At 41.2% G+C, this 27,793-nt stretch overlaps 1 protein-coding gene across 1 annotated transcript; it reads left to right on the top strand.

Moving 5' to 3' along the window:
- Positions 1-232: 232 nt before the first annotated feature.
- Positions 233-27,793, top strand: LOC136866133 (uncharacterized). The gene is made up of 3 exons (XM_067142829.1): positions 233-317; positions 13,035-13,164; positions 26,487-27,793. Exons 2-3 carry the CDS (start codon positions 13,038-13,040, stop codon positions 26,786-26,788), a joined length of 429 nt encoding a protein of 142 aa, XP_066998930.1. The 5' UTR covers positions 233-317; positions 13,035-13,037; the 3' UTR covers positions 26,789-27,793.

Raw genomic sequence — 27,793 nt, 5'->3', positions numbered from 1 at the left:
ATATCTTACCTCTGCTAGTGAGGATTTTTGCAGTTCTTTATATGAGTCCATTGTCATCTCGATGAGAGTGAGAAGAAAAAGGTAATCTTGCAAGTGTAGAAACGGGGACAGACAGACGGACGGACGGACAGACATATAATCGGAAGCTGTATAGGCATATCAGAACAGCAGTAGAGGGGGGAATACTTTTCCCTTCCTCTGGCGGCAGCACTATATAAAGTGGACCCTGAAGTCTGCACCAAGCTTCACTCTCTCTCCGACTACTGAAGGCTCTCTCGTCTCCTTGGCTCCCTGCGACAGCTTATCCACACACAACGGTGAGTAGAATATATTTTGTGCTCAAAACTTGAACAGCTCACTCAGTTCATAGAACATTTAGTCACAAATAAGTTTTAACAATTCATACCTTCGTTAGTATCCAAACATAGAATTGTTCATTTTGGTGTTCAGTACTTTCTGTCTCCACAAATGTAATTCTAAATAGGGCTTTGTCCTCCCCTTTTCTTAAAAAAAATTTGAAGATTCTGTCTAAACTTGAACATTCTACTTCATAAACATTACAGGAATATGAAGTCACGTATCTTAAAAATTCGTATCTTCGTTAGCACCGTATAAAAAGTATAATTGTTGTCAAATATGTGTAATTTGGTTTTACAGTTACTTTCTGCCTCCAGAAATGTCATTCGAAACAGTCGCTCTATTTTCTAAAGTTATGAAATATTCCGGCTTTCCAAGCACTGGAATTTCCTATTTCCATTTCTTAAATAGCTATCTTCTACTTGGCTTATGTACCAACATTTTTAACAGTGAATAAAATAAATTACTTCGGCATTTCTCCATTTGTAGCTAGGAACACCTTGGCCACAATTCAGTCTAATTTGGTTGTGTTAATTTAATCCTATATCAATTTTTCTCTTGGATTAAAAAACGTGTACAGCGACTTGGGATATGTTACTAGACTACCATTTGCATAGATTAGGTATGGTAAAGTGCCTAAAATCACCGAGGTCCGAGTTCAAACTACTCGAGCTGGACTATTTGGTCCTTCAACGATAATGTCTTCCCCTATCTAAAGGTGGATTGAAAGTTCGAATTCCTCAGTCATACATCGTCGTTGTGTCACAGGTCGAATGAAATCTGGTCGTTATAAAAGGATTAATTTTTAAAAAGAGGGTAAGAAAACCAGTTAACATTCTTTATATAACATACTAACGTTTAATTTTCTTTGGAATGAAAGTGATCATGAACTACCAAAAGCAAAGAGCTTTTTCTTCAAACTTTCGCTACAACAATCTATTAAAATATCCCAAATAGAACTTTTATTTTCTAGAAAATTTGAAGATTCTGTCTAAACTTAAACATTTTACTTCATGAACATGACAGGAATATGAAGTAATTATCGTTAGTATACAAAAACGCAGAATTGTTTTCAAATATGTACATTTTTGTTTTACATATTTTCTAAAGTTATGAAAGGTACCGGCTTTCCAAGCATTGAAATCTCCTGTTTTCATTTCATAAAGAGTTATCTTCTGCGTGGTTTATGTACCAACAGTTCATAAAATAAATTACCTTGGCATTTCTCCATTTGTAGCTAGGAAAACCTTGGTCAAAGTTCAGTCTATTAATATAGGGGAAACTTGACTGTGTTAATTTAATCCTATATCTACTGTAGTTTGCTCTAGGATTTAAAAAAAGTTGTACAGGGACTTCGAATATGTTACCAGACTACCATTTGCATAGATTAGGTATGGTAAAGTGCCTAAAATCACCTAGGTCCCAGTTCGAACCACTCGAGCTGCACTATTTGTTCCTTCAACGATAACGTTTTACCATATACGGTTATTAGTGTAGATTGGGAGTTCGAATTACTCAGAATCATACATCGTCACTGTGTCACAGGTCGAATGAATCTGGTCGTTATTAAAGGATTTCTTTTTTAAAAGACGGTAAGAAAACCAGTTAACATTTTTTATATAACATACTAACGTTTCATTTTCTTTGGAATGAAAGTTAACATGAACTACAAAAAGCAAAGAGTTTTTTCTTGAAACTTTCGCTACAAAAATCTACAAAAAAAAGAGAACTTCTATATTCCAAAAAACTTGAAGATTATATCTAAACATGTAATAAAAGATTCCTGTTTTCCAAGCATTGAAATCTCCTATTTCCATTTCTTAAATAGTTATAATCTGCTTGGTTCCTGTTCCAACATTTTGAACGGTACATAAAATAAATTTACCTTGGCATTTTTTTCATTTGGGGCTGGTGACATCTTGATCACAGTTCAGTCTACTAATGTGGAGGAAACTTGGTTGTGTGACGTGAATCCTGTATCTATTTTGCACTAGGATTAGGAAAGATGTACAGCGACTTGGAGTAAGTTACTAGACCACGGTTTGAATAGATTAGGTATGGTAAAGCGCCTAAAATTACTGAGGTCCGAGTTCGAACCATTCGAGGTGGACTATTTGGTCCTTCGACGATAATCTCTTACCATATACGGTTATGAGTGTAAATTGGGAGTTCGAACTACTGAGAGTCATACATCGTCGTATCAAAGTCGAATAAAATCTGGTCGTTAATAAAGTAGTCATTTTAAAAGAGTGTAAGGAAACCAGTTACTATCCTTTATATAACATACTAACGGTTTATTTTCTTTGAAATCAAAGTGAACATTAACTACCAAAATCAAAGAGCTTTTCCTTGAAACTTTCGCTACAACCATCTGTTAAAATATCCCAATATTATTAAAGTCTCTGTTAATTTGTAATATAATCATAACTGTAGTGTATCATTGTTTCTTTTTAAAAAAAACAAATATAGAGTTATAAAATTATTAATAGTTTTTCTTTAGATAGTCCATGTAAAATTAAAAATTATTTTTATAGAAAATGGGGATTTTAATGACGCTCGTTGGTTGGATGGTTTCATTACTCGTTTCAAAATGACCAATTACGATCAGGTTTTATTCAACTTCTGACACAGGACGTTTACTAATTCTGTAGCATAACAAGTGCAATAATTTATAAAATTATGTTCTTTGAAATTATTCTAGATTTGAATTGCTACATGGCAATACTTACATTTCTGGAATTATTATTTGAACGTCCACTTGTGTACTTTTGTTTATAATTAATTCATTAGCATTTACTTCTTCTTCTTCCTCCTCTTCTTCTTCGTAATCTGTTTACCCTCCAGGGTCGGTTTTTCCCTCGGACTCAGTGAGGGATCCCACCTCTACCGCCTGAAGGGCAGTGTCCTGGAGCGTGAGACTTTCGGTCGGGGGATACAACTGGGGAGAAAGACCAGTACCTCGCCCAGGCGGCCGCATCTGCTATGCTGAGCAGGGGCCTTGTCAGGGGATGGGAAGATTGGAAGGGATGGACAAGGAAGAGGGAAGGAAGCGGCCGTGGCCTTAAGTTAGGTGCCAAAATCAGAGAGGAGAAGTGGAGAAGTGAGAAACCACGGAAAATCACTTCCAGGATGGCTGAGGTGGGAATCGAACCCACCTCTACTCAGTTGACCTCCCGAGGCTGAGCGGACCCCGTTTCAGCACTCGTACCACTTTTCAAACGTCGTGGCAGAGCCGGGAATCGAACCCGGGCTTCCGGGGGTGGCAGCTAATCACACTAACCACTACACCACAGAGGCGGACTTGTTTAACCATTCTATCACTTTTTACTCCAACAATACATTATCATCAAATCCAGTTGTTGCCATTTTGAAATTCAATTTGCAGGAGTACAGTGTTTTCCCAATATATCTCTGCCATTGTCACCATTTGTACATTATGTTCGGGGCACTTAAATACAAGGACCTTCTATGTATTAAAATCCGAGGTGGTAAAGGCAGGTTCGGTTCACCCACAAGGACTTCGGTTCCGTTCCCTGTCAGGAAGTCTAAAAGTTTAGAAAGGAAATTTCCATTTCTTGGGAGCCACAAGACTCTGAAGTTTCCTCAGCCTACACCAGTCTCTACGAAGTTAATTTCTGATCACAAAGGTGACCGGACAGAGAGCTAACTATTCTATGCCACTTAGTGCCGAGGTTGTCCGTCCCCGCAGTGTAGGGGGCAACGTGTCCGCCTGTCACCCGGCGGCCTCGGGTATAATTCCCGGCCGCGTCAGGGGTTTTTAATTGTAAATGATTAATATCTCTGGCCTGGGGCTGGGTGTTTGTGTCGTCCTCAACATTCCGCAATTCCACTTAGATGCAGGTTCTTCTCATATGGAGAACGTAGCGGCAAAAGATCTTCATAGGCCACGAACAAATATAATTTTAAAAAATAGTGCCGAGATTACGAAAATTTTCAACTTCATGGCTAATTGGTTTATATGAAAATTAGTTGAGAGGAAATAAAATTGGTTTCCTCCTCATTTCTTCTTCTTCTTAATCCGTTTACCCTCCAGGGTCGGTTTTTCCCTCGGACTCAGCGAGGGATCCCACCTCTACCGCCTCAAGGGCAGTGTCCTGGAGTGTGAGACTTTGGGTCGGGGTATACAAGTGGGGAGAATGACCAGTACCTCGCCCAGGCGACCTCACCTGCTATGCTGAACAGGGGCCTTGTGGAGGGATGGGGAGATTGGATGAGAAAGGCAAGGAAGTGGGAAGGAAGCGGCCGTGGCCTTAAGTTAGGTACCGTCCCGACATTTTCCTGGCGGAGAAGTGGGAAACCACGGAAAACCACTTCTAGGATGGCTGAGGTGGGAATCGAACCCCCCTCTACTCAGTTGACCTGCCGAGGCCCTCGTACCACTTTTCAAATTTCGTGGCAGAGCGGGTAATCGAACCCGGACCTCCGGGGGTGGCAGCTAATCACGCTAACCACTACACCACAGAGGCGGAACTCCTCACTTATTAAGGGACATTATAAGGCGACTGAAAGTGATTTTAACAAACCAGTATGCTAAATTTCGTAAATGTATTATTCATGCTTGTCGCTTGTGAGGCATCATGGCAATGTGTGACGCGTTACGTAACGGGGGTCCATGAACAATAGAAAGCATTGAAACAAAAATAATGGAATCGTGAAGCGGAGTCAACACAAAGAAACCGGTTGGATAGAGTGCAATCAGCTCTGTCGGGTTTTGGCACATGAATAGCAGTGAAACTCGTCGCAATGAGAAAGTTGAACAATTACACTGATGACTAATGCTTGCAGCATACATCTAAAGATTAATATCAACACGAACGTCATCGTAAATAATAATTACGTATAACATACACTTATTATGGGAGCTAATTATGTGAGGAAATTGAAAGCTTCAAATATATGTAGCATGGATTAGGTCAGTTAATAAACTGATATCTAGCCGTAGTTCGACGGGTGATTCTGTGAAATACTCAAACACGAAATAGCATCAGTAACCAAACACGAACTTTAGAAAACTCTATGAAATCCCGCTTTGTAAGCCACTGGTTTATTGCATCGCTTAACCGACAGCAGACAGCTATGAACATCACTGGACTTAAACAAACGTGCAAATACAGTCCGAAACAAAAACTCAACAAACACCTCAACATTTCCTGTAAATGTACATAAACCAGAACTTATCTAAAAGCAAAGCAAAGTCATCTCCGTACAGGCCATGAAGGCCCTTGGAGGGGTGGGAAGGTAAAGGCGTCCACTGTCAGTAACCTCGGCACTTGATGGGGTAGAGTGGTTTACCCCCAGGAATTAACCTGGTACTCATTCTTGTTGTAGGCTGAGTGAACCTCAGGACCATATGCACCTCCGGAAGTGGAAATCTCGTTTCTTAAAGTTTACGACTTCCTGACGGGGATTCGAACCCACGTCCTTCCCGGCGAACCGAGCACACCTTTACCGCCTCGGCCAGGCAGCACCTATTTAACTTTTATGCATTTATAAAATAGAATGATAGACATAATGGCATTATTAACTAAGTGTGTAATTAAAGGCAATATATCGTTCACTTCTGAATCGAAACAAATGTTCAGGAACCAAAGTGAGCATGCATTCACAATTTTTCCCTCTCATATAAGGTTTAATACTTCGTGTTTCCGCCTTCTGGAGATATAACAGCTTCCAAAAGCCGGGATATCAATTCCACTAGGTTTCCGGTGGCTCCTGGTGAAATTTTATTCCATACTGTTCTTATGGAAAGTCGTATCTTCTCTTGATGGAATATGTCCTAATCTTCCTATGTATTTCTTCTCAAATGAGGTTTGAGGGTCGTTGTATTGTTGAAAGTCCCAGTCATTATACAGTCCCATTTTTCAACAGACTGCTTCAGATTTGCCTTTAATATATCCAAATACTTCCATTCACCAATTTAATGTTCAGTAAACACTAAATTGCCTATCCCAGCACCAGACATGCCATCCCAGTTAGTCTTTTTTTTTTTTTGTTTGCTTTACGACACACTGACACAGATATGTCTTATGGCGACGATGGGATGGGAAAGGCCTAGGAAGTGGAAGGAAGCGGCCGTGGTCTTAATTAAGGTACAGCCCCGGCATTTGCCTGGTGTGAAAATGGGAAACCACGGAAAACCATCTTCAGGGCTGCCGACAGTGGGGCTCGAACCCACGATCTCCCGATTACTGGATACTGGCCGCACTTAAGTGACTGCAGCTATCGAGCTCGGTTCCCAGTTAGTCAATTAGGTCTCGTCTTTGAGTACTTGTTCATTGTCATGAACAAAGTCAGATGTCTAAATTGTCTCGCTGACCTTCCTAGGATAAACTGCTGCAAGCTTTGAGGTTCATGGTTATCATTCTCTTAGTAAATCTGTTCGTAAATTTGCCGGAAGTCGGTGTATACTACAATAATTTGCTTGTTTAGGTAATGCCCTGATACTGAACATCGAAGGTCAACGGCGAACACAACGCCAAAGTGGAAAAGTCCAGGCACTGTGCCGTGTTACGAGTACAACTCTTATAGTGTCCGACTCCGTGGCTAAATGGTTAGCGTGCTGGCCTTTGGTCAGAGGGGTCCCGGCTTCGATTCCCGGCAGGGTCGGGAATTTTAACCTTAATTGGTTAATTTCGCTGGCACGGGGGCTGGGTGTACATGTCATCTTAATCATCATTTCATCCTCATCACGACGCGCAGGTCGCCTACGGGTGGCAAATCAAAAGACCTGCATCTGGCAAGCCGAACTTGTCCTCGGACATTCCCGGCACTAAAAGCCATACGCCATTTCATTTTATTTAACTCTTATAGTTTTCTAGCCGGCCCCGTGGTGTAGGGGTAGCATGCCTGTCTCTTACCCGGAGGCCCCGGGTTCGATTCCCGGCCAGGTCAGGGATTTTTACCTGTACCTGAGGGCTGGTTCGAGGTCCACTCAGCCTACGTGATTAGAATTGAGGAGCTATCTGACGGTGAGATGGCGGCCCCGGCCTAGAAAACCGAGAGGAATCGTCGTACTGACCACACGGCGCCTCGTAATCTGCAGGCCTTCGGGATGAGCAGCGGTCGCTTGGTAGGCCAAGGCCCTTCAAGGGCTGTAGTGCCATGGGGTTTGGTTTGGTTTGGTTTGGTTTTATAGTTTTCTAGGATAATTAAACAATAAGGATCATTTACAGTGGCGGCTGCTCGCCATCAGACTTGATAACAGTGAAAAGTGTTGAAACTATTATACATCGACTGATGTTTCCTCAAAGAAAAAGCCAATATGCGTGTCTGTGGTGCTGTAGAATTGTAAACACCTACCATGAGCACTCCCTACCACATTTTTTTTTCTTTTTTTTTTTTCGTATTTTGCTTTACGTCGCACCGACACAGATACGTCTTATGGCGACGATGGGTAGGAGAGGCCTAGGAATTGGAAGGAAGCGGCCGTGGCCTTAATTAAGGTACAGCCCCAGCATTTGCCTGGTGTGAAAATGGGAAACCACGGAAAACCATCTTCAGGGCTGCCGACAGTGGGGCTCGAACCCACTATCTCCCGATTACTGGATACTGGCCGCACTTAAGCGACTGCAGCTATCGAGCTCGGTCCTACCACATTTGGGCCGACCGCTACTGATCGTCAACACACAACTGACCTACTAAGTAAAGGAAGAATTCACTTATCATACATGGCGGTGATGATTATTATTTAGGGTTAAGTACAACTAGGAAAACATATCCTCTTAAGTCTAATCCGAAAAGAAGAAGTCTAATACGTCGAAGAATGAAGATATCGGTAAGAGAAAGGGAAAGTCAACAAGAGTGCGAAGTTAAAAGATTCCCTAGACATCATAAATCTAATACCGTCGGGGTTGGAAGAGAGCAACAGTTAACCAAGGGATGTCTGATGGGAAAGATGAGATTTTTTTAACAAGTTGCTTTACGTCGCACCGACGGTGGGATAGAAAAGGGCTAAAAGTGGGAAGGAAGCGACCGTGGCCTTAATTAAGGTACAGCTCCAGCATTCGCCTGGTGTAAAAATGGTGAACCACCGAAAACCATCTTCAGGGCTGTTGACAGCGCTACTATCTCCCGAATACAAGCCGATAGCTTGTTCAGTAGGCCTACAGATGAGAGTGACGAACCTGGAAGTAGTGGGGACACTCCGTGGTCACCACCTCACGTTCCCAAATTGAGAACCGCTGGTAGTTTTCCCTTTTAGTCACCTCGTACAACAGACAGGTGATGTAGTAGACGAATTCAACGCCCCCCTCCCTTAGGGACATTTATCAAGAACGCTGAAACGAACGAAGAACATTTAATAACTTATTGAAAGTGATTTCCATTAAAAATGTCCTCTGTGATGGAATCTGTTCGTGTAACATATTATCTGTCAGCTATAAACGAGTCGCCAGCATTGCAGTCGTCTTGAAACACCCGTGAGATCTTCGCGGTTAAGCAGCATTGTGCGTAGTCACCACTTGGATGGTTAACCCACGTGCTGTTGACTAGAGGAGGAGCGGAAAGGAACTGTCCACCCTTCTGCAAGTATACTCCGCCCTGCCAGGGTTGTATTATTATTATTATTATTATTATTATTATTATTATTATTATTATTATTATTATTATTATTATTATTATTTATCGTCTCCCTTTTGCCGGCTGACACCTGGTGGGGGCAAATATGTTTCCTCTCCACTTCGTTCTGTTTCTCCACCATTCCTCATGTCCGACTCGTTGGATGAATGGTCAGCTACTGGCCTTCGGTTCAGAGAGTCCCGGGTTCGATTCCCGGCCGGGTCGGGGATTTTAAACTTCATTGGTTAATTCCAGTGGTCCGGGGGCTGGGTGTTTGTGCTGTCCGCAACATCCCTGCAACTCACACACCACACATAACACTATCCGCCACCACAATAACACGCAGTTACCCTCGTCGGAGGGTCTGCCTTACAAGGGTTGGACTCGACTAGACATACTTAAAACGTCTGTTTTGTTCCAGTTTTTCATTAAGCTCTCGCACTTCTAGTTGTTTTCTCACTCTTCCTCCTTGCCTTCTGTACCATACTCCTCAAGAATATCATTTCAGCTTCCTTTATCAGTTGCTTTTTAGTCTTTAAGTGAAAGCCGTAAGTTTAATTGATAAATTAACATACTACGTATTCTTCTTCTTCTTCTTCTTCTACTACCGCTTTTCCCACACCTTTTGGGATCGTGGGTATGAACTGCGTCGCACATGTGAATTTTGCCCTGTTTTACATCCGGATGCCCTTCCTGACGCCATTCTATCCGAAGGGATGTAATCACTATTGCGTGTTTGGTGGTTGGTAGTGTGGTGTGTTGTCTGAATATGAGCAAACACAAACACCAGTCCCCGAGGCAAAAAATTAATCATATGCGATTAAAATTCCCGACTCGGCTAGGAATCGAACCCGGGGCCCTCTGAACCGAAGGCCTCAATCAAAGAGTCCGACAGCACACTACGCATCGATAATCGTAAATCGTAACAGAAGGTAATAATAGTTACAAAAGAAGGTTCTGCACATTTATGGTGTCTAAAGAAAGGTAGGCGTCTGGAACTCGAAGGGCGATGGGTGTGGTGTACAATACAACACCATGCCCTCTACCGCTGACGTCACAATAACTAGGCATTCATATCACGATATTCCAATCAGCCATTTTCTCATACTAGGCCAACTATTCCGAGACGAAAGTGTTCGTTACAGGTGAAAGGACAGGGAAGGACGTCCACTTTCCATAACCAGCTGCTGCGGGTGGCTCACTTGCAGTAACCTGCATTTTCTGTGCCGCCACAAACTTTTTCCATTCACGACATCACAATTACAAATTCCGCAAACTGGTGACTACTGACTTTCTAAAGTAAGGAATCCTGAATTCAAGTTAGTGTACTGAAAATTCCATTGAGACGTGGCGAAATAGTGATTGTACGACTTAATTTAACTCAAGAAGGAAGGTTATGGTGGAGTCGAGGAGAGACTAGCACACATATCATCGCAATATTTTCTCAAGCATTATTTATCAACCGGAGCATGATCTCAATATAATAGAGGATGGAAAATAATTAGTCAGAGATGTAACATTCTTAAGTTCTTTGAAAACATTTTAGAAAAGACTAGGTGACAACTGATAGGGAATCTGTCACTTGGTCGACAGTCCCAAACGTAGATCAGTTATGATTGATTGATTGATTGATTGATTGATTGATTGATTGATTGATTGATTGATTGATTGATTGATTGATTGATTGATTGATTGATTGATTGACAGTCGTAATATCTTAATTACTGCGTTCACAACAAGTGCCACTCGCGCGGAATGAGATTTCATTTCTGAGTTGTTCATATAGAATTCAAAAAGCATTACTGTATTCCTATAACAAAATCAATTCTATTGCGTATTATTTTCATTTCTCTTTTCCTTTAATTTTCGGAGCATTTTCACAGAGAACTTCTTTGACATATTCCGCAATCTTAAGAGTCTAAGGAAGTTAAAGTTGAATTTGGGAAGTACGAAATTACACGAAGAAATAAATGTAGCTTTTGTCGTACTGAAGATATCAACGTATGGAAGAATGGCCTCATTGCTCTAGGAATTGGGAAGTTCTTAAGAATTTCAGATTTAGTTTTGAAATAGAGAAGATAATTTTGGGTTAACCTCTACAGTGTATATAAATAGATTTATACATCTTCTCACTGCCGACCGAGCTCGATAGCTGCAGTCGCTTAAGTGCGGCCAGTATCCAGTATTCGGGAGATAGTAGGTTCGAACCCCACTGTCGGCAGCCCTGAAAATGGTTTTCCGTGGTTTCCCATTTTCACACCAGGCAAATGCTGGGGCTGTACCTTAATTAAGACCACGGTCGCTTCCTTCCACTCCTAGCCCTTCCCTGTCCCATCGTCGCCACAAGACCTATCTGTGTCGGTGCGACGTAAAGCAACTAGCAAGAAAAAAAAGCTCACTGCCGAAAATAAGCCATAGACTGCTTAGAGGTTTGATGGCTCTCATCAATCACCACTGATCTGCCTTTAGGGCAGATGGCAGATTCCCTAAGAGGTCTGTTCTTAAATACTACATACTAAACCTGCGTAGCCGACTATTCTTACTAACATCTCCCATTATTTGAAATTTTATCTTAGTGTGAATTTACATACAGCATAACAACTCATAATTTGGCACACTACTGCACATTAAATTCATCTTTTTTTAAAAAAACAACGTTGTCCTTCATTCCAAAGGATTTCTTACCAAGTGGACAGAATCTATGTATTGAAGCCCATGAACAATAACGAAAATACCTACCGTGCAGTCCAAATAACGTACAAAACAGTAATAAAGATATTAACTTGAAGTGGAGCCATGAAGGATGGGCACCGAATAGTTAGGTAACATTGAGTCCTGTTACAAGTTATAAATTCCTACTATAACTTAAAAGATACTAAGCTGCTGCAACAACGAATTGCTGTATTTTTAATGTGACTTAACACGTTGAGCAACTATGAAGAGTTGATCACGGATAAAGCACATGTAATTCGTTTACGTCTCGGAGAGTACACTACACTAGGACATGGAATAATCAGGGCAAGTGGCAGATTCCCTAACAGGTCTGTTCTTAAATGATTTCAAAGAAGTTGGAAATTTATCAAACGAATATTTGCCCCAATTTGTCCCGCTGGTGGGTAGTGTATGTGAAATCTGTGAAGGTAGTCGTGTGTTCGATCTTTTTTTTTTTTTTTTTTTTTTTTTTTGCTATTTGCTTTACGTCGCACCGACACAGATAGGTCTTATGGCGACGATGGGACAGGAAAGGCCTAGGAATGGGAAGGAAGCGGCCGTGGCCTTAATTAAGGTACAGCCCCAGAATTTGCCTGATGTGAAAATGGGAAACCACGGAAAACCATCTTCAGGGTTGCCGACAGTGGGGTTCGAACCCACTATCTCCCGAATACTGGATACTTGTTCGATCTTTGATTCTGCTTAGAAAGGGTTGGCTGTGTTTCGCGATATCAAGTAAGGAGCTATCTAATACGAAAAGTAGCTATCTTCTTTAAGTAAACACCGGGCTGAGTGGCTTACACGGTTGAGGCGCTGGCCTTCTGACCCCCAACTTGGCAAGTTCGACCCTGGCTCAGTCCGGTGATACTTGAAGTGCACAAATACGTCAGCCTCGTGACGGTAGACTTACTGGCAAGTAAAATAACTCCTGCGGGACTAAATTCCGGCACCTCGCCGTCTCCGAAAACCGTAAAAGAAGTTAGTTGGACGTACATCCAATATTATTATTATCATCATTACTTAATGGAAACCAACATTAACACTAGTAGGATTCACTATATTGACAAAGTGCACTTAGCACTGCCTTAAGTAAGGAAGTGGTCGATCCTTGATCCTACGAAGAGAAGCTGTGTCTTCCTCTTTTATTTGAATTTAATCCGCAGATGAAATTTAGCAAGTCGGAAATATATATTGCAATTCCTCTTTCTTTCTTTCTTTCTTTCTTTCTTTCTTTCTTTCTTCCTTTCTTTCTTAATAGATATTTACTTTGGTCGTGTACATTATTACTGCTCATTACTATCATCCATTAGATGTACGCCACATGCACAAGGAAATTTTAGACTTGTTCTCCTGTAACAAACTATAACCGTGTTGTTCCTTTGTTTCAGATCATGAAGTTCTTCCTGTGTTTGTCTGTGGCTGTCTTGGCCGTTACACTGACTCTGGCTGCGGACGAGAAGAAGGAAAGCGAGAGACCCAAGACCTTCCAGAGGCTGATCCCTGCCGATGTGTTGAGAGGTACGTAGCCATTGATTCAGAGCACGCTGTAATTAGACCTTTACTAAGAGGCACATCAAACCATATACAATCGATTCAAACACTACTGAGAAAGCTTTCAAGCGGAAACCTTCATTTATTCAACGTGTAACCGTGGCATTGACTGGGCGAATTCTTGTAAACTGGCTCTCTCTGCTTTTAATTCTTGATAGAGACCTTGCAGCGTTTATATAAAGGTCCAGCTTAACTCATTCCTTGGTTATTTGAATTAAGAACGCAAACGATAGAAAATGCAATATAAAAGAGAGGTGACAGAAGACAGAGAGATAATGTTGTGTAGTCTGATGGGCCGCATAGGAAGTTGGAAATGTTGAAGTTATGTTTGATCAATATATATAGCCACTATTTAAACATTCACAATTACTTAAATAAACGTAGTAGTTGTGGCAGAATAAGAAATGTCTTGTTCATCGTTGTCAGGGCAATGTTAAGTAAACTGATACAAGAAGAAGCGGAAGTGAATGTATCGGCAATAGAAAGGAATTCATTGAAAAAGTTATTAGACTGTTAACGTGAGGAATAGTTGCTTGTGATCAAACTCCTTTCATTCTGTAAGAAAGTTGCTCGTTCCTCTTTTGAGTGGAGCAGAAACATTCATGAACTAGTCACACAACATCCCAGCTAGAGAAACGTGTTACATACAAAAGTTAACAAATCGAACAAATGAGTTTGTTAACCAATTATCAGGTTTATCCACAACACTAAAGCTCGAGAAAAATTGACTAACTGCAAAGATAGCTTCTTTAGTAATTCATTAAGTACATCCCTATCCATATTTAGACATTTACCTACATGTTAAGCCCCTTTAAACAACAAGCATCATCGTGATCATCATTTTTTTTAAATTTAACATTTTTTTAAAAAATTTAACAGACTTCACTTATTAGGAACCCGTTAGAATGGTAATATTCCTGCAAATATACCACACCTTCACGATTAGAAGTAAGAACAGTTCACCGCCAGGAGCCGACATTTCTGTGGATCATTACACATTACACCAACACACAGTTAAATTATCATTAAACTCATTTCTGAACATTTAAACTGAGAAGAGGTTTTCCAATAATATCGTATATGTAAAAATAAATTATAGCAACATCCTGTTCTCTGCTATGAAGCGCTTCTGTATCTGCTTAAATGTGAGCTTTTTAAATGAAGACCAGGAGCAAGTAATTATAACAAGGCTGACGCTGTTGTGGCCTATTATAATATGTTTATCAGCTAGTTTCAAGCTTCCAGACGTTCTTATTTTATTTTTCACGATTGGACAACTTTTTCTTTCTTTCTTTCTTAATCTGTTTTCCCTCCAGGGTTCGTTTTTCCCTCGGACTCACCGAGGGATCCCACCTCTACCGCCTCAAGGGTAGTGTCCTGGAGCGTGAGACATTGGGTCGGGGATACAACTGAGGAGGATGATCAGTACCTCGCCCAGGCGGCCCCACCTGCTATGCTGAACAGGGGCCTTGGTGGGGGAGGGAAGATTGGAAGGGATAGACAATAAAGAGGGAAGGAAGCGGCTGTGGCCTTAAGTTAAGTACCATCCCGGCATTTGTCTGGAGGAGAAGTGGGAAACCACGGAAAACCACTTCCAGGATGGCTGAGGTGGGAATCGAACCCGCCTCTACTCAGTTGGCCTCCCGAGGCTGAGTGAACCCCGTTCCAGCCGTTTTCAAATTTCGTGGCAGAGCCGGGAATCTTACCTGGACTTCGGGGGTGGCAGCTAATCACACTAACCACTACCCCACAGAGGCGGAAACGATTGGGCAACGCCTGGTATAAACAATTAGACTTCACAGAAGATGACGATGAAAATGATCTCATATTAAGAATTAATTTAGAATCTTCTCGTCACTGATATGAATAATGACTTACATACATGAAGTGACTTATCGGAACAATTCTCAGGTTTTCTTTACATTGAATTTCACTTTCGTTACTGGTTCAAGTGGTAACACTAACATTTGATGCCTCGCTTTCAGTCAGTGATATCAATGAAAATAATCTCACATACTAGCTGCCTCTGTGGATCAGTGGTAGAGTTTCGGCTTCCAAATCCCAAACCCGGCAGGGCAGTCGGATTTTTGAAGGGTGGAAAAAGTCCATTCGGCATGTAAAAGATCTCTGGTGACACATTTGGCATTTACCCGACAAAATTCATTAAATCTCAGCCATAAACGCCCAAGAGAGTTTTGGTTTACTCGGTCTGCCATCTAGTAGGCCTAGAGTAAAACGGAACGTCGAAATTGACGAGCAGACAGCCAGAGGGCATTAAATTGAAATGTCTGCACACGGTAGCTGAGGCCATTATTATTATTATTATTATTATTATTATTATTATTATTATTATTATTATTATTATTATTATTATTATCTCACATTCTAGAATTGTAGTCTACAAAGTGAACATGAATATCTTTTGTCCTTTGACACCAGAATAGAAGAAAAGGTGTGACGTGGTTTCTTTTACAGTAAACAGAATAGTTTAGGCTAAAACAATACAATACAGTAAGTAGTATATATGAAGCGAATATCTAAAATGATTTCACCATTATTCATATTTTGTGCGATGTATTTTATTTTGTTTTATTCATCAGAACATTTCTTCTTGCTAGTTGTTTTACGTCGCACCGACACAGATAGGTCTTACGGCGACGATGGGACAGGAAAGGGCTAGGAGTGGGAAGGAAGCGACCGTGGCCTTAATTAAGGTACAGCCCCGGCATTTGCCTGGTGTGAAAATGGGAAACCACGGAAAACCATTTTCAGGGCTGCCGATAGTGGGGTTCGAACCTACTATCTCCCGAATACTGGATACTGGCCGCACTTAAGTGACTGCAGCTATCGAGCTCGGTCATCAGAACATTTATGGTTAGTCTGATCAACTCGAAGATTACATTGAATTTCACTTTCATTACTTGTTCGAATGTTAAAACTAATATTTATTGCTAATTTCTCGAGTAATATCTTATCACTGAGAAGTCCCTTACGTTCTATGTTTTTTGGGCGGCAAGATATGCACGAAATTATAACACAAGAGTAGGCCTACTTTTACCATAAAAGAGTATAATATCCGTAAAAGGCGTGTGTCTGGTCACATTAAACATCAACATTCCACAAATTGTGAGATCATCTTGTCTTTTTCCCGTGTGCATGTCCCCTTGTGGGTAGTGGCGGTAGAATAACACCCACGCTAATAATAATAATGTTATTTGTTTTACATCCCACTAACTGCATGTTTCATGGTTTTCGAAGAAGTCTCTGTTGTAAGAGGCGACTAAAATGGGCTCCAGGGGCTCGTAACTTGGGAGCGTTGGTTAGCGACCGCGGGGAGTCAGTCCTAGCTTTGCTTCCACTTACTTGCACCAGGCTCCTCACTTTCGTCTATCCTATCCGACTTCCCTTGGTCAATTTTTACTCTTTGCCGACCCCGACGGTATTAGGTATCGAGGCCTTGAGAGTTTCATTTTCACGCACTTCGTGGCCCTTCTTTGGCCAATACCTTCACTTTTCGAAGTGTCGGATTCCTTCCTAGTTATACTTCCCCTTAAAACAATAATCACCACCACCACCACCACCACCAACTTGTGCATGTTCGGTAACGAGTGTTGGTCACGGTGAAGGGGCTGCCCCGGGAGTAGAGACCGCCAACACAGTTTCTTGTGCAATTACAGAATCAAGGTCTTCTTAAACAAGGCAAGAAGAGCATGAAGGATCAAAGAACTTCCGGTTATTGTCCTCGAGGAGAGTGACTCATGGCTGAAGAAAGCCGCTCCCGGCAGAGGTGAATTCGACGACAGTTTTTCTTCTCTGCCTACAGAATTAGATATGTAGTTTCCTGTTTTTTAGGTATAATACTGAGCATCTTTCAACAGGAATCTGGCTACGATTACCAACTGATTCGGTTCTGAACAAAAGAATTTACAAAGGTTCATGTTTGTCAAAACCTAAATGTTGGCATATTTATTTATGTATTTATTTTAATGCATTTTTTTACAAGTTGCTTTATGTCGCACCGACATAGATAGGTCTTACGGCGACGATGGGACAGAACAGGTCTAGGAGTGGAAAGGAAGTGGCCGTAGCCTTAATTGAGGTACAGCCCCAGCATTTGCCTGGTATGAAAATGGGAAACCACGGAAAATCATCTTCAGGACTGCCAACAGTGGGGTTCGAACCCACTATCTCCAGAATACTGGACACGGGCCGAACTTAAGCGACTGCAGCTATCGAGCTCGGTGACATAAAAATTAACTTTCCTTTCTGTAGCATAATTTTCTATTCCTAATTGAAAATGTGGCTGTGATTCAATCTCCGGCTCTGTCACACATTGAATATTTATTTGAGGGTCTGGAACGATATTTAGTCAGACTGTTGAAGACAATTGGAGTAGGATATTGTCGTAAAAGGTTACGAGACCAAGACCTTTTAATAAATAAAATTAAAATATACAAATTGAGGTTGAATTTTAATAATATACAGAGCGTGTGACATATTATCTCATGGTGCCTAAGTGAGTGGTCGGTGTGTGATGTGGGAGGGGTGTTTGGAAGAGGACCATAGAGAGTTCAGTCACCAAGGAATCGGAATTATGGTACAGGAGATTACCGCAGACCGACTAAGAAAACAGATTTCTATGAGACGAGCAAGGAACAGAATTCGAAGAAGTTTACATTATGTTACAAGCACAGCTTGCAATACATGTACTTACACCCACACCAGCATGTGGAAGAAGACCGATTGCACTACAGTTAGTGGTTAGAATCTTTCAAAAATTAGCTGTGTGCAAAAAAAGTTACTGATTGGTGCATATTAATGCAATCGAATGTTTGGCTCAGGTGGTTAGTAGCTCCTCTTCAAGATTGAAGTTTGTGAGATCGAACCCCGACAAAGTCGGTTGACATTCACGTCAAGTGCAAGAGACTCGTGTCAGTAGATATAGTGATGCGTTTAAGAGCCCCTATTCTGTATTTAATTCCAGCTTTATAATATAATTTTAAGGTCAGTTACAGCTAAAGGGACGTAAGAAACATATTCAGGGTATGAACTTCTTTCAAGCAACTGAAAATGACTTTAATGTAATTATGGGTATGTAATTACGTAGCGTTCTCTTTTGAAAACAAGGAACCACATTGCCGCAGTATCCAACAATGGTGGCCTAGCGTTATTCAGTTGCTATCCAAGTCAAGGCTGTCTAGGTAACAGTAACAGTAGCTCGTTTTAATGTTTTTATAAGGTCACTGGAGCTTTTATCTGTTCTATGCCACAAACCGGTCGAGACGAAAGCACTAGAACGGTTTCCGAGACAAAGTTAAGCAGATGCCAGTTGTCTGCTGCGCAGGGCGTGGCCCTCACAGAGGTAAAGCCTTAATATTTTCCACATGAAAGGTGGCATGGATTATGTTTCAAGGATAATCAGGCACTTGTCAACATCTCCGCGAAAGACTCTCCATAGCACCAATTATGACGTGAAAAGAACGAAGTATGCTAATGTTGGAGTGATGATTGCTGAATTTTATTTAATTTTAAGGCATATCCGTACAGGTCATGAGGTCCCTTGGAGGAGTGGAAGGTAAAGGCTAACTTACTGCTATCTGTACCTCCGCCACCAAGTGGGATGGAGTGGTAAGCTCTGTGCCCAGCCACATATGTCGCCAGGAATTAATCTACTTCTTCTTTGGTGTTGGCTGAGTGCACCTTGGGGTCAAATAACTCTCCAGAAGTAAAAAATTCGTTTCATTTCCTGACGGGGAACCAAACCTATGTCGTTCCGGAGAGTAAAGCACACCTCTACCAACTCGCTTAGGCAGCCTTCCTTCCTTCCTCAGCTCTCCCCAGTTCTCTCTGTAGTCACTCGAGCTACCCTGCCTTTGAGGCTCTTTCTGCCATAAAACAGATTTTCAAATGAAAATTCTTGTTCAAGGTCCGCCGAGAATATAATCTCACCCATCTCACTGGAAAGCCAATAGGTAAGCCACTGAGCTAATCAATGTTATAAGCGTCGACAAATAACTTAGTAAATACTGCCGGCCGCAGTTCGAACCTCCATCAGTACAAGTGGGGGTTTTGAAATTAACATTTTACATCCCTGTGGTTTAAATTCCACGTAAAATCCTGAAATATCTTGGCTATGATAATGATGTCAACAGTTGTATAAAAGTACAAGCTTGCTTGCGAGCCTCTGCTGAATCCATTCATTTTTATCACACTGGGCAACGCGTTAACACGATGTGCTTATCCTTCGTTTTCCATAAACGTGTATTCTGAAATTTGGTCAAGTGAATCTGAGCGTGTATATATTCTAACTTGTAAAAACCATTCCATGTTTTCAGTGATTTCTACTTCTAGTGGTGAAACAGTAATATGCAGACACTTACACTTCCAAGGGATGACTGTTACATTTCACATTCTATCACTAGAGACGAAGAGTGCCCAGACTGAAAATAAACGTGGTATCATGTACGCATTTCTGTATTTGTGAGCTGTCACGATGTTGGTTGAAGGAGACAAACAAATTCACTCTCAGTTTTTCAAGTGGTTCGATCTACTTTGCTACGACACAAATATGTTCGGACTGGAACTGGAGAGAGCGCGGCAGGTTCACCGTTACTCTGCAGTCATTGTGGGCTTCGAGTTCGAATTTCTCCTCGAGCTCATACGTTCAATCTTTATACTAGGCCTATATTAAGCCTCATCTAAGATAATGTGTAGTTGTAGTAAAAGAAATTCCGATCATTAGAGCACCATATCTTCACATGGCGTATTGGTGCTGGAGCTCAGATAATATCACATTTATCACTTATTTGAGACCAAGTGAACTTGAATTGCTTGTGGTGACCTGCTTTAATACCGACTGACCTTCCACTCTACTGCCGTTCTACATTGGATGACTGGCCGACGGTGGGGGTATGACTCCAATTTACATAGACTGCGTGTCGGAGATTACGAAACGGGAATTTTATTTTATAATCGATTACTGTTTACTAAACTGCTTCTTTCTAATCCTTGGTATACTGGCCACTAAACACTGTGCTACCCGTTCAGTTCTCTGTAGTCAATCCAATGGGAAATATTCCATACGTGTTCAATAACAGCTTATAGCTTAAGGAGTGAAGGAAAAACACTCGAACACAGCAAACCGAAACGAACCACAACAACATGTTATTCTACTTTATTGCTCCATCACTATAAAGTAAAAACCCTATGGGGATGAGACTCGTGTTGACTGATCAGTGATTACTCAGACATACTTTGGAATCTCTGGAAGTTTCTTGTACCAAAACATCCTCCAACAAAGTGAAACACCGACAAGTCTGAAAAGTACTGTCTGCATGTTTATATGACGACCTTTATTCAATCTTCTTCCTCTTCTTAACATCTGTCTCAGTTTCTCGGGTTCGGCACTTCGCGTGGATTGTACCAAATTTTACGGTCGGGATTGCCGTTCCTGACGCTAGCGCTATCTGGAGAGATTTGCGTGTTTCTGTGGTGGTTGGCGGTGTGGTGGGCCATTAAGACAATCACAAGCACCCAGTTCCCGAGTTAGGGGAATCAATCATGGGCAGTTACAATCTCTGACCCAATCGGGAATCGAACACGTGGCTCTTTGAATCAAAGGCCACTTCGCTTACCATTCAGTCAAGTAACCAAACAATATTCTACATCTGCCATTTTTTATAAATTTCCTATTTTTTGGATTTGAAATGTTCAGAGCTATATTTTCAGTGCTAAGTTAGGATCTAGAATGTTCCAGACTAGGTATGTAAAATCCGAATACATAAACACGCATTTAATTCAAGCATGATTATTATTCGTATTACTATTATTATTATTATTATTATTATTATTTTATTATTGAAACAAGAACTCAAAGCGGTGTGCTATTGAAACAAATGTAAGTCGTCGCGTAATACTCTTATGTCAATTATTTTTTCTTTAGTACTGCTGATTCTTTGAAAAACTACATCACTACCAACAAGTAATCGGAATCGGGCATGGAAGTGCAGTTTAAAACAGTGCTTTAATTTATTTCTTTTGCCGGTGATGGAAAAAGTGCAAGAAAACAGTAATTAGGTTGAATTATAGTTACCTGATAAATATTTTAACCGATTACAATTGCAAATTACTTTTTCAACAAGTAAACAGTAAAATTACATTTATTTCACGTAACGCCAATTTGGAGGAAATAACTGATACCCAAGTTTGCAAACAAAAATATATTTCTTCATATTGTGTGCTTTTATTTTAGCATAGAGACGTTGAGTGGCTCTTCTTCCCCATGGCCCTCTTCCCAATTTATTGAGGTCGGCATTTGTGGTGGGTTTGGCCACGTTTTGTGGCCGGGTGCCCTTCCTGACGTTAATCGTATGTGGAGAGATAAATTAACAATATTGTTGGTTAGTTTTGTACAACGTGCTTTACGTCGCACTGACACAGATAGTCTTATGGCGACGATGGGACAGGAAAGGCCTAGGAGTGCCTGGTAGTAATACTTTTGTGTGGCTATTTCTATCCGGATGCAGCCCTTGTAAGGAAGACTCTCCGATGAGGGTGGGCGGCATCTGCCATGTGTAGGTCTGTCTGTTAGGTCATCAGCCCAGAGGCTGGTTGGATCCTCAAATAGCACCGCCAAAGGATATGTAGAAAACCGCAAAAACCAATGGCAGAGCCCAAATTAGGCGTAGTAGGCAAGATGAGGAGTGAGGTAGTTTGCCATTGCTTTCCTCACTGGGCCAGAATGTGCAGCACGACTGACACTATGAGCAACACCTTACATAACACTCAGACACTATTTGTGCTCCGAATGTCATTACTCAGCACCACCCATACCCCAGCAGCTTCCACACTGTCACAGCCATTGATGATTCATTCATTCATTTAGACTGGGACTTCAGTGAAAGCTACACTTTGCTCTCTCCTGTGCCAAGAGACGGATACAAAAGTACTGCATCCTTTATGAAATGGCAACAGGCGGACTATGTGTAGGTAACTGCGTGTTATTGTGGTGGAGGATAGTGTTATGTGGGGTGTGTGAGTTGCAGGGATGTTGGGGACAGCACAAACACCCAGTTTCCGAGGCAAGGGAATTAACTATTTAAGGTTAAAATCTCCGACCCGGCCGGGAATCGAACCCGGGATCCTCTGGACCAAAGGGCAGCACGCTAACCATTTAGCCATGGTGTGAAAATAGGAAACCACGGAAAACCATGTTCAGGGCTGCCAACAGTGGGCTTCGAACCCACTATCTCCCAGATACAAGCTCACAGCTGAGAGCCCCTAACCACACAGCCAACTCGCCCGGTAATTGTTGGGTAGTAGTCTGGTATTTTGTGATGTTTCTAGATGAAGACAAGTGTATTAAAACGAACGCAAAATCTCAGTCTCCGAGACACAAGAATAAACCATACGTGGTTAAAATCCAGGCCGGGAATCGAACCTGGGACCCTCTGATGTCTGAACCGAAGGCTAGTACACTGACAACCCAAGCACGCTTCAGCCTCTCATATTCCATGAACAGTGGATGCTAGGCCTATTCCCTACAATCTAATGACGTCAAAGGACTAGTTGACGTCAGCAGCAAAGAATACAGACGAGTTTTTGCCCATATATGAATAGAAGAGGCCATATCCACCTGTTTCCGGTCACCATGATTACAGGATTTTAATAAGCAGTGTCCTGCTATTAACCCATTTTCCTAAACTAAAACATGAGACAATTGCTGTCTTATGACTGTGTATGATCTGCTATTGTATTCTAACCACTTATTCAGTCCCAACCAAACTACGCAAGGTCAGAGTGCTTACTTTGTACTAATATTTTCATATTAAAAGTCTTATTCTGACAGTTCTTACAACAGTTTGAATGCCACAATTTTTAACTTGTAGACTTACCCGCAGAGGAACACATTTCAAAAAATTATACCAGACTCCTTGTGAAAAATATGTTACATCTTAAGAGTATTTAGCAAAACTTAAGTTATCAGAAGAGAGATGTTATATTACTCTTAAGTTTTCTTTCCTGCATCGAATTCGTTTAAATAACAGAAGACATGGATAGCATTTTGGAGCTACTAAGACTTTTACAATTTGCTTTTCATCGCACTGATACAGATAGGCCTTATGCCTGGTGTGAAAATGGGAAACCACGGAAAACCATCTTTAGGACTGCCGACAGTGGGGTTCGAACCCACTATCTTTCGGATGCAAGCTCACAGCTGCGGCTACTAAGACTGTTAGAGAAGGTAGCTCGATGGAGGGGATACTGATACTTCCTGAAACATTAAGAAATAAGAACAAGACAATTAACACGAAACTCTTAAGCAGCCCTTGGGGTATTAAGTTACATAAGTGACTGTTACGCCACGACAGGAAACGTGAATAGACTTCCTGGAGTACTATTCAAAGCCAGCGGGAACGCTAGGAGCGGAGAAAAGCCTGTTGCACCGCAGAGTACAAGCACCGAAGAGAAAGTGACCGCTAGGTGCCTACCCGAAAGTGACGACCTTCACGGAGACCAGTAAAGTAATGCTAAGAGAAAGTGCCGCTGAAAATCGGAGCCCGATGAAGTTCAAGGTTAATGGCTTCATTTCAGAGCAGCTAGGTCTTCAGTGCGCTATGCCAAATGATAGGAAATACTACAGTATACGACGTCAGGCGTTAGGCATAGAAGAACCAAGTTATTTTAGTCACCAATCCAATGTACTGACTTTGGTGGTGGTGGTGATTATTGTTTTAATAGGAGGTATAGCTGGGCATCATCCTTTCTTAATAATCAGAGGGGAAAATGGAAGAGGTTCGACACTTCGAAGATGACGGTACCGGCAAACCAAAGGACTGGAAAACTTACTACCGTCGGAAAAGAAAGAGAACAACAGTTGGCCAAGGGAGATCGGATAGGAGTAGCCTGGCACAAGTAAGTAGAAGTAATAGCAGAATCAAATTGGGGCCCCGTGGTCATCACCCCGCGCTTCCAAGATTCTCTGGGGAGCACAGGATAGAGGATATGTGGATGTGTTGTACCATCCCCACCTGCCTGTTAGACAACATATTATTGACACGTAAATAATATTACTTACATTTTATGAGTGTGGTTCACCGCAGTTAAAATTAAGTCCTTAGAAACTTTACATCAGGCTCTATCCCAGTATTTTCCTGGATGACTGTGACGAAATCGAAGCAAGTCACTCTCAGGGTAGCGACCAGACATTTCTGCGGCAAGGAATTCAGTTCCAAAATGATTTTCTAGCATTCACAGAGGAAGCGCGTTAAACTGCTCAGCTATAAAAACAGACGGGAAACGTATTGAGCTCCATTAGATTTTCACTTTACTATTCTTATTTCACAAATGACCTACAACACTGCACTACCATGACAGTCATAACGGACTCTGTTATATCGAGACAGCCTGTGATCTCTGGAAATGACTTGCGAACGTGTTTTCTTCCTAGTGTTTTAACGCTTCACTAACACATCAAAGATTTTCGGCGATGCAATGGCGGGAAAGGAATAGGATTGGGAAGGAACCGGCCGTGGTTTTAATTAAGGTATAGCCCCAGCATTTTCCTGGTGTAAAAATGGGAAACTACGGAAAACCATCTTCAGGGCTGCCGACAGTGGGGTTCGAACCCACTATCTCCCGAATACTGGATACTGGCCGCACTTCAGCGACTGCAGCTATCCAGCTCGGTAATAAATTTACTAAACTCAGACGGTTGAGACGCTGGCCTTCCGACCCCAACTTGACGGGTACGATCCTGGCTCAGTCCGGTGGTATTTGAAGGTGTTCAAATACGTCGGCCTCGTGTCAGTAGATTTACTGGCACGTAAAAGACCACCTGCGGGACAAAATTCCGGCACGTAGGCGTCTCCGAAAACCGAAACAATAATTAGTGGGACGCAAAGACAATAACATTATTAAAGAAATTACTTTCAATAGATTATTCTTAATTTGTCTTCGAACTTCCTTCAATGGACGCAGGCCCCGATTTCAAGTAGTTAGCGCCCTGGGCAAACAATATTTATCAGCACTCCCCCCCCCCCCCGCACCATGTCCTCTCTGCTCATTTTCCTGTTCCTCTAAAAATTAACTGTTTCCAAATTAAATATTACAATTTTAAAGATTATGAGTTAAAAAAGCACATTATGCAAATACAGTTAATTCTCATAATTAAACTTATCAAGCCAAATAAAGGTAACAGCCAAATAAGAATCGGGCTGTTTTTATTTTTATTTAAAAAGCCATTGGTTCAGTTTGATAGTTTGTATGTAAGTAAATAATTTTAGAAATAAGACACATTTTCTTCATAAAATTTAAATATGTAGATTAAATTCAGGTTTTAAAGTTAGAATAGTTTAAATTGTTTTATATAGGCAAATAAAATAATTGGAATAATTTGTGGAATGTAAAATTAATTTGAGTGTAATGAATTTAAGACGTAATTACGCAGGCCATAATTACTCGATCCGCCGGCCGCCGCCCCTCAAAACTGGCGCCCTGGGCAAATGCCCAGTCCGCCCATTTGTAAATCGGGGCCTGAATGGACGTCCAACTCCCCGTATCTGCACTGGAACACGTGTGCCAGGAAATAACACACAGCAAAATGCACGGCCATTTAAGTCATATGGACGCTCTACCACAAAATAATTCCACACATTTAAAGGGCATTAGCTTGACCCGAGTTATGACGACTGCCAGGACAATCCTAAACGTGTTTTCTCCGAATTTTTTTGACACTAATTCTAATTTCTGATGTGATACTTAATTTTAAGTTCCTACCCTAATCCTAGACTAAAATATTTAAAATAACAAATGTTAAAGGGGCGAAGAATAAACAACCATAACTTGTAAAACAGACACAAAAGTACAGAGATATTCTTGTCTTAAATTAATTAAAAAAGCATTTAAAAAATTATAAGTCATAATTTATTTTACACATTAAACTCACACAACAGTGCTTTAACGCCAGGAGTGTAACTTTGTCGAAAATACGGATTCTCTTCCAAGCTAAAGATTTGTAGGCAATAATCTCTGTGCTTTATGTGAATGTGGTCCGTACTCCGATAAAATTGGAAGTACTGAGATTTATTATCAACAGATTAATTGCACAAAGCTGGAAACAATTTTTTGAGGGAGAAGTGTCCAAATATCCGTTAGGATTCGAACCGTGGCTGCCCTGGTGAGATTTATGGACAATGATACTCAGAGAGAAAGAATGAGAGCACTTTCTATGAAAGTTGTCATAAAGAAGGAAGAATTTAGTTAGAAACATTGTTGTTTTCTTGTTGCAGATTTCCCCGGTATGTGCTTCGCATCCACTCGTTGCGCCACCATTGAGCCCAGCAAGACCTGGGACCTTTCTCCTTTCTGTGGTCGCTCAACCTGCGTGGCTGACAAGAGCGGTCACCTCATGGAGCTGGTGGAGGACTGCGGCCCTCTGCCCAAACCCAACCCCAAGTGCAAGCTGTCCGAGAAGACCAACAAGACCGCCCCCTTCCCCGACTGTTGCCCTGAGTTCGAGTGCGAGGATGGTGCTACCCTCGAATACCCCGAGATCCCCACCGTCGCCCCTCCAGCTGAGAAGAAGGCTTAACTTCTTCACCTCATGCACGAAGACGGCGCCTGCGTAGAGCGACAGCACTCCATACATCTTCAGTAATAGTGTAATGGTATTCCAGTTTACAAGCAAGATTCTTCATGACATTCGTCCTCGTCTCTCTTTCTTAAATCCCCAGAAACAAGTCACAAAAATATTTTCGAAGTTGAATAAAGAATTACGTCAGAATTTTATAGCAATGTCTCCATAAAATATTGTTCGTGTAAAATATAATCTATATTTCGTTTTCGGAGAACTTCGCTCTTTAATGGTTGCCCTTTCAATGAGAATTAATCATGAAAAGATCTTCATTCATTGGAGATACATCATAATAGCTATTTAAGAAGCAATGAAAAGCATAACATTTATACTTTTCAGCGAAAAAGAAACGTATTCAGGTTGTATTTGACACTAAAATATATGTCTGTTCCTTCCAATGAGTGCGATAACTTAAATCTTATAGAGGCAGGTGCCCTAGTATCCTCCACTAAGAAAAGACATGTATCAAACGTACATTAAGACTGCTGTAATATGACGTGATGTTAAAAAGAACCAAACCACATTTTATTTGTACATAAATAAGTACATAAAACTTTCAGTGTCAGAGTCTGATGTATAAATGTCTTCTTTTTATAAAAGCAACATTAATTTTAAAATGATTTGCACATTTTAACTGTTGAATGCACTGTGATTTTATAAACTGAACACTTTATTAAGGAAGAGTGTGCTAAGTCAGTCACCTGAACTTGGTACTTATGTTGACCAAGCTCGAGAAAATGCGGAATGGTTTCATGTTTTATAAAAGTACCTATTTCCAGCAATGTTATATTTTAGACTAAAATTCGCCACCTTTTGATATTATTGGTAAATAAGTGAAAAAAATTAAATTACAATACTGGTAAGTTATCATCCTTTTGTTATCTGTATGTAAATTCCCGACGGTGGATGTGTAAAAAGAATGTTACACTGACAAAAAATGAATAAAACTTGTATAAAACGTGA

The sequence above is a fragment of the Anabrus simplex genome, chromosome 1 (assembly GCF_040414725.1).
Source record: "Anabrus simplex isolate iqAnaSimp1 chromosome 1, ASM4041472v1, whole genome shotgun sequence".
Classification (NCBI taxonomy): domain Eukaryota; kingdom Metazoa; phylum Arthropoda; class Insecta; order Orthoptera; family Tettigoniidae; genus Anabrus; species Anabrus simplex.
Note: the sequence above shows the minus strand (reverse complement) of the source record. Positions and strands in the feature narration are given on the sequence as shown.